At 42.4% G+C, this 14,898-nt stretch overlaps 1 protein-coding gene across 5 annotated transcripts in view; it reads right to left on the reverse strand.

The window, feature by feature from the left end:
• CAMK1D (calcium/calmodulin dependent protein kinase ID) overlaps positions 1–14,898 on the reverse strand; it is a 488,630-nt gene that overhangs the window by 47,050 nt on the left and 426,682 nt on the right. For all 5 annotated transcript variants that reach the window (XM_049881986.1, XM_049881983.1, XM_049881985.1 and 2 more), the window contains one exon: positions 371–446. In XM_049881986.1, coding sequence (XP_049737943.1) covers positions 371–446 — 76 coding nt within the window. The remainder of the gene's footprint in view (positions 1–370; positions 447–14,898) is intronic.

Raw genomic sequence — 14,898 nt, forward strand, 5'->3', positions numbered from 1 at the left:
GTGACAAGGAGGGGAAATTCATTTCCTATCATTTAGATAAACTAGTTCACCTAACCCCATTTTAAAAACATGTTCCATAACAAGCATTTGAAATATAATTGTTAAAAGAAATCATAATTTAAAAATAACCTTATAGTGGACTTAAGCAAAAAAAACAAAAAACAAAAAAAATTGATCATCTTCCAACAACTACAAGTTGCCCATGGCCTGGGACGGCATGTCCGTAGTTGTTATGGATAGAGACCTGAGGAATCCAAAGGCTGAGTTTCTATTCTCATTATGTTTCTTCTTATTGTGAGTTCTTTCAGAGATGTCCTAATACATCCATAGTGGTCTCTATCCGAAGCCAGGATGGCGAAGCAATACTTACAAGATGTAGGCAATCACCCCGATGGACCAGCAGTCAACAGCTTTGCTGTAAGGTTTCTGGGCGAGGACCTCAGGAGCTGTGAAATGACAAAGGGGAGACACAAACTTAACAATTTAAATGCCTATGACATAAAATAATTTTTAGCTTCTTTTTTCTGTGTGTTACAAGGACTGAACATTCTGTAAGTCTAAAACTTGAGAAGGGAGATAAGACCCATTTTATTTGTCAGCTTTTCTAACCAGAAAAAAATGAGGACAATGTGTGTGTAACTGGAAATTATCAGTCAAAATCAATCAATCAATCAACAAATACTTAATAGATGTCTGTTATAGGTCGGCACTGTGCCCACAGCTCATACCAGACTGAAGCAAAGAAAGATAATATTCAATTTAGGGTCTGGGGTATGTGACTTCATCTCAATTCAACTCAACCATTTCTGGCCTGTGTGTAAGGCCTTGTTAAATGCTGAGGGGTGCTGGGTCCTATGCTGTGGGGTGCTAGGTGCTGTGGGGTACTGGACACTAGGTGCTATAGGATGGTGGGTGCTAGGTGCCGTGGAGTGCTAGTTGTTCCTCAGTCTGCCTTCATGGAGCTCAAAACCCAGTAGAGGTTGGAGCTAAAATGTGGTCTTTGGGAATTTTGTACGAGGCCTACTCTTACTTCATTCTGTAAGGATTGAGGTAGGTTATCTGTCGGAATCGTCTTTTCATTTGCTTATCTGTGGAACAGGAAAAGTGTTATTTAATCTCACTTTCTTGTTCCTAAACCATTATTCATCAGGTCATCCACCCTGAAGGGGAGGGAAATTGGGTTTATTTTGTATTATTCTCACTCTCCCTGTTCCTGGCCTTATGGCTACAGCCTCCCTGGGTCACATGCCTGGCACAGTTGGCACTCAATAAATATTTGTGCAAAGAGTAAATAAGTACAAGAAAACACATTAAATCTTATTCAGGTATCTTTAGAATAGGCTTTCCAGAGAAATTAGAAAGGTAGAGGAAATACCCTTTTAAAAACCAGCCATAGCTTATATGCTGCACTGTGTGTTCTAAGAGTTTTGGGTACATTCGCTCACTCACCCCAGTGATCCTGGGGTTGGGTAGAAGTGTTATTATCATCATCATCCCTAAGTTACAAGTGAGAAAAGGAAGGTAACTGAGAAGTCAAGTAACTTCTCCAAGGTTATCCAGCTGCCAAGTGGCAGGGCCAGGCTTTGGGCCTGGTAGGGCTGCCTCTACACCAGCTTTCTCTCAAAAGGGACCTAACTTGTGTTAAGAGCCTGCCATGAGCTGGGTCTTCTGCTAGTCATTCATAAACATTATCTACCGTGATCCTGATGATTAGAAACTCTGGCAATTGTCATTATCTACACCTTATATCAGTTGCCATCGAGTCAATTTCCATTCATGGGGACCCCGTGTGTGTCAGTGTAGAACTGTACTCCATAGGGTTTTCAATGGCTGATTTGTTTGAAGTAGACTGCCAGGCCTTTCTTCTAAGATGTCTCTGGGTGGACTCGAACCTCCAACCCTTCAGTTAGCAGTTGAGCATGTTAACTGTTTGCACCACCTAGGGCTCCATCTGTACCTTAGAGTTAAGGAAAACGAGCCTTAGAGAAGTTAAGTTGCCCAGTGTCACACAGGAAGATATAGAAGAGTTGGGATTGGAGCCCAGGCCTTTCTGTCCCTGTCCCTGCTCCTTCTGCTAGAATATACTGTTTGTCAAGGTCAGCGTTTCTTCAGTTTGCAAGAAAAGTCTCTTTGCAGAAACAGTAACAGAGAAACCCTATCCTTCATTCTATTGAAGATAGATATTTTCCTGAGCAAGAATAGGGAAGGGTACAGACTACTGTTGATCGTCTCTTGTTATGACAGTGAGAGATACAACCCACAGATAATCCTCAAATATCGTTTCAGGTTTGTTTCCAATTCCCCCAAACTTATTAGATTTTTTTTTTTTTTAACAAGAACAAAATAAATGTATACATCCTTCCTTTGCTATATTTGCCCTCAACTCAGGTTGCAAGAGGAGAAATGACCACAAAGCTAGGGAACTCGAAAAGTGGAGAAGGAGCCCTTGGATAATTATGAGCCGGCTGCCTTGATGTTTCTTTTCCCCATAACTGTTAAGAGCATATTTCTCAGGCTCTTCTATTATGGCAGCTGACAAAAGGGAGTCATTTACCACAGTAAATGTCTTCCTGATTTAAGAGGTATGCGCTCCCTGAGCTGACGTTCCCGACTGAGCAGCCACACAGGCACAGATGGTGTGAGGGGACTGCATTAGCAAGGAGCATATTTCTGAGCCTCAAGGGCCATCCCTGTGGCCTGATGGCAAGTTTGAAAGAGGCTGAGAAAGCTCATACGACAAAGCCTGACCCTGTGTTCCCTCCCAGCCCAGCTGACGGCAACATGTCACGAGCACAAAGCCAACCTGCTGAGGTAGAGGGCCTTGGTTCCCTGTCAAAGAGGGCTGCAGTGCTCTTTAGATGGCTGACCCAGCCTGGTTCAGCCACACCACACAACCAGCTGCCAAATGGCGCAGAAGCACTGGGAGCTCAGGGCAAATCACAGCATGAACTCATGTCACCCAGCAGGTGCAAATGAGACAGACCCACGGGGAAGTAGCATAGAGAAGGAAGCTGCAGGCAGCTCCAATAAGCTGCTTCCATAGTTTATGAACAAAGATTGGGTCGATCCCCTGAGCCATAGTCTTTGTTACTATTGTTGTTAGCTGCCATTGAGTCAGCTCTGACTCATGGTGGCCCCATGCACAACAGAATAAAATGTTGCCCAGTCCTGTACCATCTTCACAATCATTGTTGTGTTCACTGTGTATTTTTGAGTGCCTTCTTTTTTTTTCTAACCTAGGAGGCTCAGCTTCCAGCACAATATTGGATAATGCTCTGTTGTGATCCATAGGGTTTTCACTGACTCATTTTTGGAACTAGATCACCAGCCCTTTCTTCCTAGTCTTAGTTTGGAAACTCCACTGAAACCAGTCCACCACGGGTGACTCTGTTGGTATTTGAAATAACAGTGGCATAGCTTCCAGCATCATAGCAACATGCAAGACACCATACTATGACATACTGACAGATGGGCGGTGGAAAAAAAAAAAAAAAAGCCATGATCTTTACATTGGGAATAAGAGCCTACAATACTTGAGAGCCGGTATTATTCTGAAGAAGAACTAATACTCTGTGTACTCTGGAGCTCTCCATACTGACAGTCCTAGCACTGTGGACTGTGGGAGGGAGGATTCTGTACAAGAACAACATCTTCATCCTCCTCCCCATCTTTATCATCTGATAAAAGAGAAATGTTCTGGCTACCATCCATTGCTCAGAGAACGAGAAAACAAGGATCATGGTTTCGCTCTAGAAATCGCACGCCTGCGGCCACTTACACATCACACTTTTCGCCTTCAATCTGGCAAACCCACCATCTTTTGGGAGAACAGTACAAGGCAGTGCACAGACTTGAAAAGTAAGTGGCTGGTTTTTCATGCAACGTGAAACTTGGATGTTACTTGGATGTTTAAATTCTTGAAACCACAAACTACATTTATATAATTTTTTAAATGAGATTTTGTTCAAATGATAAGGTTGATAATAACATCAAGTGTATGGTTAAAAAAAAAATAAAGATTGTCGGTTTGGACCTAGTAACCTGGACATTAATGGTAAAGTTCTAAATTATTAACAGATCAGTAACAGCAGGGCTGGATTACCCAATAAACAAGGTACACCCGGGCCCAGTTGTGCCTTCTCGCCAATCAGCAGTGCACAATTTCACCTGTCCCCCACTACATCAAATTATGTGGTGAAACCCATGTGAAATTGCTCACCCCCAGATTAGCAAGTAAATACAATTAAGCCCTTGCCTACCTTGTTCAATGCAAACTAGTGCATACCTTGCTTACTGGTTAACCCACCCCTGAGGTAGTAAGTAATATTGCAGGCGGATATTTATATACTTGTATTAAACATTTCTTGTTCTTTTTTGTGTTGTTTCTTATCTGAGTGATAAGAACAACACAAATATTCTGTAACCAAATGGAGGCCGTTGAACTGTTCGGTTTCTGGTGAGGTTCTCAATTGCAGATGGCCAGGTTTGTCTTCCAAGGTGCCTCTAGGTGGGTTCGAACTGCCAACCTTTTGGCTAATAGTCAAGCACGGGGAAACAGATGCAGAGAGTGAAGATAGAAGTGTACTGTAACAACTAAAAGCAACAAGATTTTGAAATAATAGTCTCATCAACTTAAAATATCCTTTATAATTTATAATGGCACATGCACTAATCGCTTAAATCCTAACTTCACTTTTGATGTGATTCTTTGGAACATAATTTGAAAAAGTACCTCCCTCACTGTCAAGTAGCTACGTTTCATGTCACAGTAATGACTGAAAAAAAAAAAAAATCCTCAGGCAATATTCAAAACCCGCCTGACAATTCGATGTAGGGATGAAATCATGACGAACCCATGAGATCGGCTGGGATATTTCTTCTCTTGATGTCCTCCTTTTGTGTCCTACAGTTGGCCCTGTTTCAACAACCTGTTGTATTCACCTGGCCATGTATATCCAACACCTTCCCATTTTCCTGATTCCTTTTGGCTACAGCCTAGTATGTAGGGCTGAGTCTACTAATCTTTTCAGAGGTCACACGAAGCCCTGGTGGTGCAGTTGGTTAAAGTTTGGCTTTAAGGTTAAAGGTTGGCAGTTCGAATCCACTAACTGCTCCTTGGAAATCCTCTGGGGCAGTTCTACCCTGTCCTATAGTGTCGCCGGCAACTGGGTTTGGTTTTTTGGTTTTATTCACACATGGGGTCGCCATGAGTCAGGATTGACTTGACAGCAACTAACAACAACATTCACATTGAAGGAGCCCCTGGGTGGTAACAGTTAAGCACTCAACTATTACCCAAAAGGTTGGCAGTTTGAACCTGTCTACAGGCACCTTAGAAGACAGGCCTGGAGATCTGCATTCAAAAAGTCACAGCCTTGAAAACCCTATCGAGTAGTTCTACTCTGCATACGTGGGGCTGCCATGAGTTGGAATCACTCGATGGCGACTAACAACAACAATAACAATTCTCATTGAGGGAGTCCCTGAGTGCTGCAAATCGTTATTGCGCTTGACTGTTTATTGAAGGGTTGGAGGTTTGAGTTCACCCAGAGGCACCCCAGAAGAAAGGCCTGGTGATCTACTTCTGAAAAATCAGCCATTGAAAATCTTACGGAGCACAGTTCTACTCTGACACACATGGGGACACCATGAGTTGGAATCAACCCAGTGACAACTGGTGGGGGTGGTGGATTCACACTGAGAAGCTGCCAAACTTCCAGGTATTATGTTATCAATCTTACACCACTCATCAAGAATTCTTCTGCAAATCTGAAAATCATAGCATCCAGTTTACAAGCTTTCAAAAGACAAATGCTCTTCCAGGCTCTGGTGGGACAGAGTAATGTCCATCTGGAGCCTGGGAAAGTAATGAGGGTTCTCTGAGCCATGCCACCACAGGTCCATCTCTCCCCTAATCCTGCCTGGACACGCCAAAGAACTTCAAAGAGAAATAATATTCTCTTCTAATTGTACATAGCAGAATTCACGTGTAGTGGAAACAACCGGAAACAACTCCCTGCTACTCTGGCATCTTCTAATAAAGGGAGGCTTTGAAAAAGAACCTAGCTGGAGCTACTGCCAAAGACAACAGTCATTAAAAGGCCCTGTGGCTTGTTTGTAATGCCATCAGTCCCCAGGCAGGGCAGGAAAGGACCTATTCTCCTGGCACAGCCATGACAGAGGGAAAGTGACTCAAGTGGAGAAGGACACACACATTCCTCGAGTGGGACGATAGTTCCTGGGGGCTGTAGGTGGCAACAGAGAGACCCACACTAATGGAGGTGTTGGAAAGGACATATGCAAGATTGGAAGCCAGTCCAACCTTCTTACTGTCCCGTAACCAAAAAGCTAAACCTGTTGCTGTTGAGTCAATTCCAACTTCTAGCAGTCCTATAGGACAGAGTAGAACTGTGTCATAGGGTTTCCAAGGCTGTAATCTTTATAGGGGAGCCCTGGTGGTGCAGTGGTTAAGAACTTGGCTGCTAACCAAGAGGATGGCGGTTCAAATCCACCAGCTACTCCTTGGAAACCCTATGGGGCAGTTCTACTCTGTCCTATCAGGTCATTGTGAGTCGGAATCGACTAGACAGCAATGGGAATCTTTATGGGAGCAGACTGCCACATCTTTGTCCCATGGAGCAGCTGGTGGATTTGAATAGTTGATCTTTCAGTTAGTAGATGAGAGCTTTAATCACTGTACCACCAGGGTTTCTTTCTGTTTGTTCCTTAGGCTTAGCCAAAGTCAGCATTTTTGAGGTACAGAAAGTGGGTTTGGGGTGAGGAAAGCTCCATCTGGATGACATGCATTGGCCACGACAGTTGGGTTTCCAGGTTACTCACCAAAATCCTGTAACACATTAGCCTCCTGTGGATTCCTACCAGACCTTATACAACCTTTCACTACTGTGTCAATTACATTGTCAAACACCAGACACCACACACAGTAGTCTTTGTATTTTCAGGGTTTCACGTGTTCAGCTGGGTCAACAAATGTTTATTCAGTTGAACTCAAACTAGTCACCATGCATACCGTTGTTTCTGCGAGAAATGATTTTTCCAAATTCCGTGCAACCGGGTTCGAATAAACTTAGCTGCTCAAATACTTTTGGTGAGGAGGTGCAGAGAGAAAAAGAGAGAGGGAGACAAATGAATTTTGGGACACAAGCAACTGGTAGATTGAGAAGTATCTATATTAGGTCAAAGCAAAACCGATTGCTAAATACCTTTCTATAAGCAAATGATTTCTGATGTAAATGTTGGGGATAAAAGAGGCAGAATTACCCAAATTCTCTGCAGCATATATGTTTGTCATTCATAGTTGTGCTTTCAAAACCTTTTTCTCACAGGGATTTTTGAATTACTAGGTTTGGGGCTAAAGGGCAGAAAAGTTTCTGTTAAATGATCTCTCAGAACCTCCTCCCTGCCCTGGTCAGATCTTGTGTGTTATTCTGTTTTCTTTGCTATTCCTGACAGAAAGGTATTCTGTAGCCTTAGTTTATACAAGTAAATCAAAGTTAATCTCCATGTAAACCATGTTGCCTCAGCAGAGCATACCAAGCTATGACGATCTCTCTGTGGACACAGTGGTCCTCCTGCTGAGCCCCAGGCTTAACTCATTCTCTTTAGTAAAACAGTAGATTTAGAATTTGGATAAACCAACTATGGTACACACACACAATGGAATACTAAGCAACAATAAAGAAAAATGATCAATCTTTGAAACATCTCACAATATGGATGAATCTGGAGGGCATTATACTGAAAGAAATAAGTCAATCACAAAAGCACAAATAGTGTATCAGATCGTTATTATAAAAACTTATTTAAAGTTTACACATGGAGAGAAACCATCTACGATAGTTTATGAGGGAGGGGAGAAAGGGATGGAAAAGCACTAACTAGACAATAGATACATGGTAACTTTGGTGAAGGGTAAGACGGTACACAATACTAGGGAAGTCAGCACCACTTAATCAAGGCAAAGTCACAGAAGCTTCATAGACACTTCTAAACTCTCTGAGGGACCGAGTTACTGGGCTGAGGGCTGGGGACCATTGTCTCAGGGCTCATCTAGCTCAATGGGCATAACATAGTTTATAAAGAAAATGTTCTACAACCTACTTTGGTGAGTAGCATCTGGGGTTTTAAAAGCTTGTGAGTGTGCACCTAAGATACGTCTACTGGTTTCACCCCATCTGGAGCAAGGGAGAATGAACAGAACCAAAGACACAAGTGAAAGATTAGTCCAAACGATAATGGACCACAACTACCACAGCCTCCACCAGACTGAGTCCAGCACAACTAGATAGTGTCTGGCTACCACCACCAATTGCTCTGACAGGGATCACAATAGAGGGTACTGGACAAAACTGGAGAAAAATGTAGAACAAAATTCCAACTCACAACAAAAGACCAGACTTACTGGTCTGACACAGACTGTAGAAACTCTGAGAATATAGCCCCTGAACACCCTTTAAACTCAGTATTGGGGTTACTCCTGATGTTCACCCTTCGGCCAAGGATTGGACAGGCCTAGGAAACCCTGGTGGCATAGTGGTTAAGTGCTACAGCTGCTAACCAAGGGGTTGGCAATTCAAATCCGCGAGGTGCTCCTTGGAAACTCTATGGGGCAGTTCTACTCTGTCCTATAGGGTCGCTATGAGTCGGAATTGACTCAACGGCACTGGGTTTGGTTTTTTTTTTTTTGGTTTATGGAACAGACAGTAACACACATGGTTCAGTCATGTACACAAGACTGAATAGACTCACCAGCCCCAGAGCAAAAGGCGAGAAGGCAGGAGGAAACAGGAAAGATTGATGAATGGGAATGGGGAAGCTGAGGTCAAGAAGGGGGGAGTGTTGGCACATCACAGGTTGGCAGCCAATGTCACAAAACAATATGCGTATTGATTGTTTAATGAGAAACTAATTTGCTCTCTAAACACTCACCTAAAGTACAATTAAAAAAAAAATTAAATTTACTACTGTGAGACTCACTATCAACCCACCTATGGAAAATTACACTTTGTGGGAAACGTCTTCTTAGTTTTTTTTTTTTTAATACTTTTAATTCTATTTATTTCGTTGCTCTTGTTGAGAATATACACAACAAAACATATACCAATTCAACAGTTTCTACATGTACAATTTGGTGACGTTGATTATATTCTTTGAGTTGTACAACCATTCTCGCCCTCATTTTCTGAGCTGTTTCTCCCCCACTAACAAACTCATTGCCCCCTGAGATTCCTATCTAATCTTTCGAGTTACTGTTGTCAGTTTGATCCCATGTAGACAGCTCTGAGAAGAACATAATGCTCAAAGTAGACTTTTTTTTTTTTTTTAATGTGCTTTAGGTGCAGGTTTACAGAGCAAATTAGTTTCCCATTCAACAGTTTATACACAAATTGTTCTGTGACATTGGTTGCAATCCCTGCAATATGTCAGTTCTCTCCCCATTACCACCCTGAGTCCCCATTTCCATTTGTCCAGCTTTCTTGCTCCTTCCTGCCTTCTCATTTTCGCTTCTGGGCATATGTTGTCCTTTTAGTCTCATGTAGATGATTGTTCTAAGGAGCATTTTCCTCATGTGTGTTATTATTTAAAGGCCTGTTATTTGGCTGAAAGGTGATCTCCAGGAATGGTTTCAGCTCCAAGACAGAAGGGTGTCTAAGGGCTCTAGTCTTGGGGGTTTCTCCAGTCTCTCTCAGACACGTAAACCTGATCTTTTTTATGAATTAGAATTTTGTTGTGCATATTTTCCCCCACTCTAACCAGAATCTTCTCCTGTGATCCTGATCAGAGCAGTCGGTAGTTGTAGCCAGGCACCATCTAGTTCTTCTGGTCTCGGGCTGGTGGAGGCTCTGGTTCCTGTGGTCCATTAGTCCTTTGGACTAATTGTATCCTTGAGTCTTTGGTTTTCTTTACTCTCCTTTGCTCCAGACAGAAAGAACCAATAGTTGTTACCTTAGACGGCTGGTTGCAAGACCCCGGATGCTACTCATCAAAGTAGGATGTAGAATATTTTCTTTATAAACTATGTTATGCCAGTTGACCTGGATGTTCCCCAAGACTGTGGTCCTTACCCCTTAAGCCCAGTAATTCAATCCCATGAGGTATCTGGATATGTCTAGGCTATTTCCGTGACTGTGCTCCCTGTATGCTCTATTATATACGTGAGTATATGTGCAGCACATACAGATATGTATGTAGAAATGTTCACAGCCAAACCTATATATGCACTTGGGTGTACTCCCATATACCCTCCCAAACTATCTAGCATACATGTCTACGTATGTTTCTACTCACAAATTATTGTTTGTTATTACTGTTATTGCTGGATTGTGTGTGTTATAATATTTACTATTGTTGCCTTTTATTTTTGCATACCTCTCAGTGTCTTCCCTTGCCTTGGTCAAGTTGTGTACATGTTGTGTACTGCCTTTCCCTTCAAAGTTAACACATGTCTGCTCTCTAGTTAGTGAGTTTCCCTATCTTTCCTTCCCATCCCTGGTGACTATCAAAAACTGTTTCTGTGTGTAAACCTTTTCTTGACTATTTATAATAGTGGTCTCATATAATATTTGTCCTTTTGTGACTGACTTATTTTGCTCAGCATAATGTCCTTCAATTTCATCCATGTTGTGAGATGTTTCACAGATTCATCATTGTTCTTTATTGTTGTGCAGTACTCCATTTTGTGTGTGTATCACAGTTTATCCATTCATCCACTGATGGGTACTTAGGTGAAATTTCTTTTTTAAACCAAGCTATATTTTATTGATTTGGAAACCCTAGTGGTATAATGGTGTAGGGTAATGATATTCAGCTATATGCATTCCCTCCCTAATGGAGTCAGCTTTGCTCTTCCCCGAAGCATGCTGGGGACAAATTTGGGATGGACTCAGGCTAAGGTACAATGCTGGGAGTGGCATGACTGGGGCAGCGGCCAAGGCTGAGGAATGCCTTAGCAACAGGAAGGAAAACATCTGGTCCTGGATGGGAAGTCCCTGGGAACATTGCCCAAGAACGTGGGAGAAAAACAATGAGCCTTGGTCCCAGCTGGAATGGTACATAAGCTTGTGTCCCTCGCTAGGTGGTTGCGGAGTGCTAAACTGGTCCAGCTGCTGCCCTGGGGCACGGTCCTGTAAGTATGCTTCCCAAACAAACCATATGTCATGATTGCTGGTTCTGGAGTCTTTCTTTGGTCTCTTGGATATATAGCTGACCTTGGGTTCAGGTGCTGCTGGGTTGTTACTCAACAAGTGGTTAAGAGCTAGGGCTGCTAACTAAAAGGTCAGCAGTTCAAATCCACCAGGCATTCCTTGGAAACTCTATGGGGCAGTTCTACTCTGTCCTATAGGGTTGCTATGAGTCAGAAGTGACTCAATGGCAATGGGTTTTGGTTTATATTTTATTGATTTAGAACAAGTATTCCTGGTAAAGGGAAGAATTCTGGAGATTTAAAAAAAAAAAAATTTCAGAAACCCTTCATCTTGTTTTCAAAACAATTAAGCTGCCAATTTTCCTTCCTGAAGGCAGGAAAAGAAAAAGGCTCAAGCAAGTGTAACTGAAAACTTAAGAGATCAGCTGTCTTGCTGGGATGGGAAGTGGCCGTAATCAATCTTCACGCTTTCATAAGCTAGAAAAATAATTTTCCTGTTTCCTGAGCTCTCAAGGATGTGCTGAGGAGCAGTTTCTGCTGAGAGTGGAGGAATCGGAGGTCTTGCCCTATTACTAAGCTCATATGCATGGGTATTTGCTATTTGTTTACCTGTGGTTCTACCACCCCTCTCAGTACTCCAATGATGACCACTTCTAGTGGAAGAAAGGCAGGAACAGTCAGGAGGGAGTGGCCAGAGAGGAGAGGAGCAGCTCTGGATGCCAGAAAATGAAATCCAATGGGACCTGGGTGGTGTCTCTCCCTTTATTCAGTCAATGAATAGTTACTGTAGTGCTTCCCATGGGTTGGGTCCCATTTTAGACACTAGCTTTATGGGGTGAGGAAGGCAGACCTAGCTCCGGTCCTCATTGTGCTCCTGTTCTCCTGGGTGTTGAGTGTAGACACAAGCCACCAACAGAATCATGTACCAGCCTCAGAGTCCTTCATAAGGAAGATGACAAGGCCAAGACAGGCAAGGTCAGGGCAAGATGTGAGAGGTGTTTTTGATTTTCAAGTTTAATGTACTCTAAATAAAACTCTGAAAACACCGATGGTACATATGCATATTTCCTCCAGTAGTCAAAGGATGGAGAGGATGAAAATTGAGAGATAGGAATGAAATGCAGGGTAAAAGAAACAGGTGTGGCTAGGGGTCGTATAAGAATCTGTGTTTACACTGTATTCTAAGAATAAAGTAATAGTTTAAAATATGAAAGAGGGAGTCATTGCTTAGGAGACATGAGCTTCTGTTAAAGGTGAAGGAAAGATTTGGAAATGGACAGCGGTGACGGTTGCATACCACCGTGAACATAATTAATGTCAATGAATTGCACCTGTAAAAAATGTTGGCATGGAAGATGTTTTGTTATATGTGTATGTATTTTTTTTTTATGTATACATATATGGAGAGAGAGAGAGAGACAGAGAAAGAGATAGTTAGACTTACCATAATGAAAAAGAAAAAAAAGGGTAGGAGAGGTAAGAGGAAGCATTTTATAATTAAATGTGAGGTAGAATTAAATGAAATGGTTGCCTGGATAGGAAATTATACTTTAGCTGTCTGGTTTTAAGCAGGCACATTACAGTCTGATCTTGACTGTTTTCACTCGTCTACCAGAATGTGAACTGGCTGGAGCACCCTGGGGGGCAGGATGACTGGGTTCAAGTTCAATCTTTTGTCACCTCCAATTTTGCCAGATAGGTTAGACAATGCAATGGGGTCTTTACAGGCAGGGGCCTAACAGAGAAGCAGGGTGGTCTAGTGGGGACTTAGATGAGAGTGCTTGAAAAATGACTAGATTGGACACATATACAGTGGTACCACCATCTCTGTTATCTCAGGCCCAGCACTGAATCAGGGGACAGAATGATAGGCTGGGCTCTGCCAGTAGATCCTGGAAATTCATTTCCTTTCTATGTCTCAGTTTCCCATCTTAAAGGGTACCTACTACTGCATCATAGAGTTATTCTTTTTGAAAAAGAATGTAAGCACTTTCCTATTGCTCAATTGAAGAGGAAATGTGGCCTCACATTTTAAGGAATCTCATTAGATATTTGTGTCCAGGGTTAAACACTCAAATTCCTATGCTTGAAGAACTTCCAACAGATAATGAGAAAAAACACAACTCTCCTTGCTAGTGGATGAGTGAAGGAGTCTAAATCAATCCATGATGCGGATTCAAAGAGCTAGTGATACTGCACGTACAGAAAGGTAGAAAGAGATGCCATTTCTATCCATTTGTCATATTCTCCAGCAATGCCCTTGTCAGAGATGGGAAATAAAATTCTAAAGATCAATTAAATAAAGTTCAGCTGTGTATTGCTAGAACGTCACATGTAGATTTCAGTGGAGAACGTGGCCTCAGTAGGAACTGCATCACAGCAAGCAGGTGATGCTGAGTCAGCTCTTGTTCCTGACAGCTGTAGACTTTCCAGCAGCAGGGGTATTCAAAAAGAAAAAGCTAGATAATGAGGCACTGGGAGCACCCTGACAAACAGTTTTAGTTTTTGCTTTGAGGAGATTTTGCTTTCGAAGTAGGTTTTTCTTCCAGGAGGTCTGAAGTGGTACAATCCAGGTTGCTGGCAAATAAAAATAGTATAGATGAAATAGAGACTCATTTCTTGTCTGTGGTTTGTCTTCAATCCCAGGTCTTAGAAGTTAAGAGGAGGAGGAGAAGTCCCTTGGGACAGTTCCGTTCTTTTCTGCTGGTATAGATTTCTTCTCTCATTCTTATCCTTACGACAGGACTTCACTTTGAGTTGTAATTTGCTAAAAATGTATCACTAAAGAGTAGTTCGCTCTGACTTTCCTAGTAGCCTCTTGGATTTCACCACAGACATGACAAGTCTCCACTAAAGCACCACACTGGTTTAATAATTACAATCCTAACCTGAGCTGGGGTTTCTGCTCAAATGCCGCCAAAGCCAAAATGTGGCTGGTGGGTGGAGGAGTGAGGCTACAGAATAGGAAGGGAGTGGAAAGTAAGAGGGCAGCTGGTGTTTTAAAATGCGGGAGAGAGCTGGAATTCAGTGGGATGGAGGAAAGAAAATGTTCTGAGTAAGACATTTCAAAGCAATGTGGCAACAAATAACTCTACCGTGTGTTCCTTATAGTGTATCCCGAGATTCAGCCTTTCACCCTAATGAGTTGTGACAGCAATGGCATACTTAAGCCACTATATTCTTTTGAAATCTGACAAGAAGCTACACTTCAAAATTTACAAGACTTTTATAGTCATTCCAATGTTGTTATTTTTTTTTAATTGTGTTGTTGTTAGCTGCCATCGAGTCAATTCCGACTCATGATGGCCCCATGTGTGCAGAGCAGAATAGCTCCGCAGGGTTTTCAAGGCTGTCACCTTTAAGAAGCAGATCACCAGGCCTATCTTCTGAGGTGCCTCTGGGTGGGTTCAAAGCACTAACCTTTTGGCTAGTAGTCGAGTGCTTAACTTTCTGTGCCACCCAGGGAACTCTTTTTTAATCATTACAAAGAAAAAAAAAAATAAAAAGGGCACACAGCACAATTCAGCTCCACTTCCTGTTCACCTCAACGAAAAGGTACCAGTCCTGAGAGTGTGAAACTGCATCCCAACATCAAGTATTTAGAGCTGAGCTGGTAAGGGATTCTAGAAGGATGAACAGCACTCTAAACACTATACTAAGAAGGATTTAGTGGGACTGCCCATGTGGAGGAGGGTATCTTCAAAGGAAGGGCTGTGCTTACTTTGCCCACGTTC

This window comes from Elephas maximus, chromosome 4, assembly GCF_024166365.1.
Source record: "Elephas maximus indicus isolate mEleMax1 chromosome 4, mEleMax1 primary haplotype, whole genome shotgun sequence".
Classification (NCBI taxonomy): Eukaryota; Metazoa; Chordata; class Mammalia; order Proboscidea; family Elephantidae; genus Elephas; species Elephas maximus.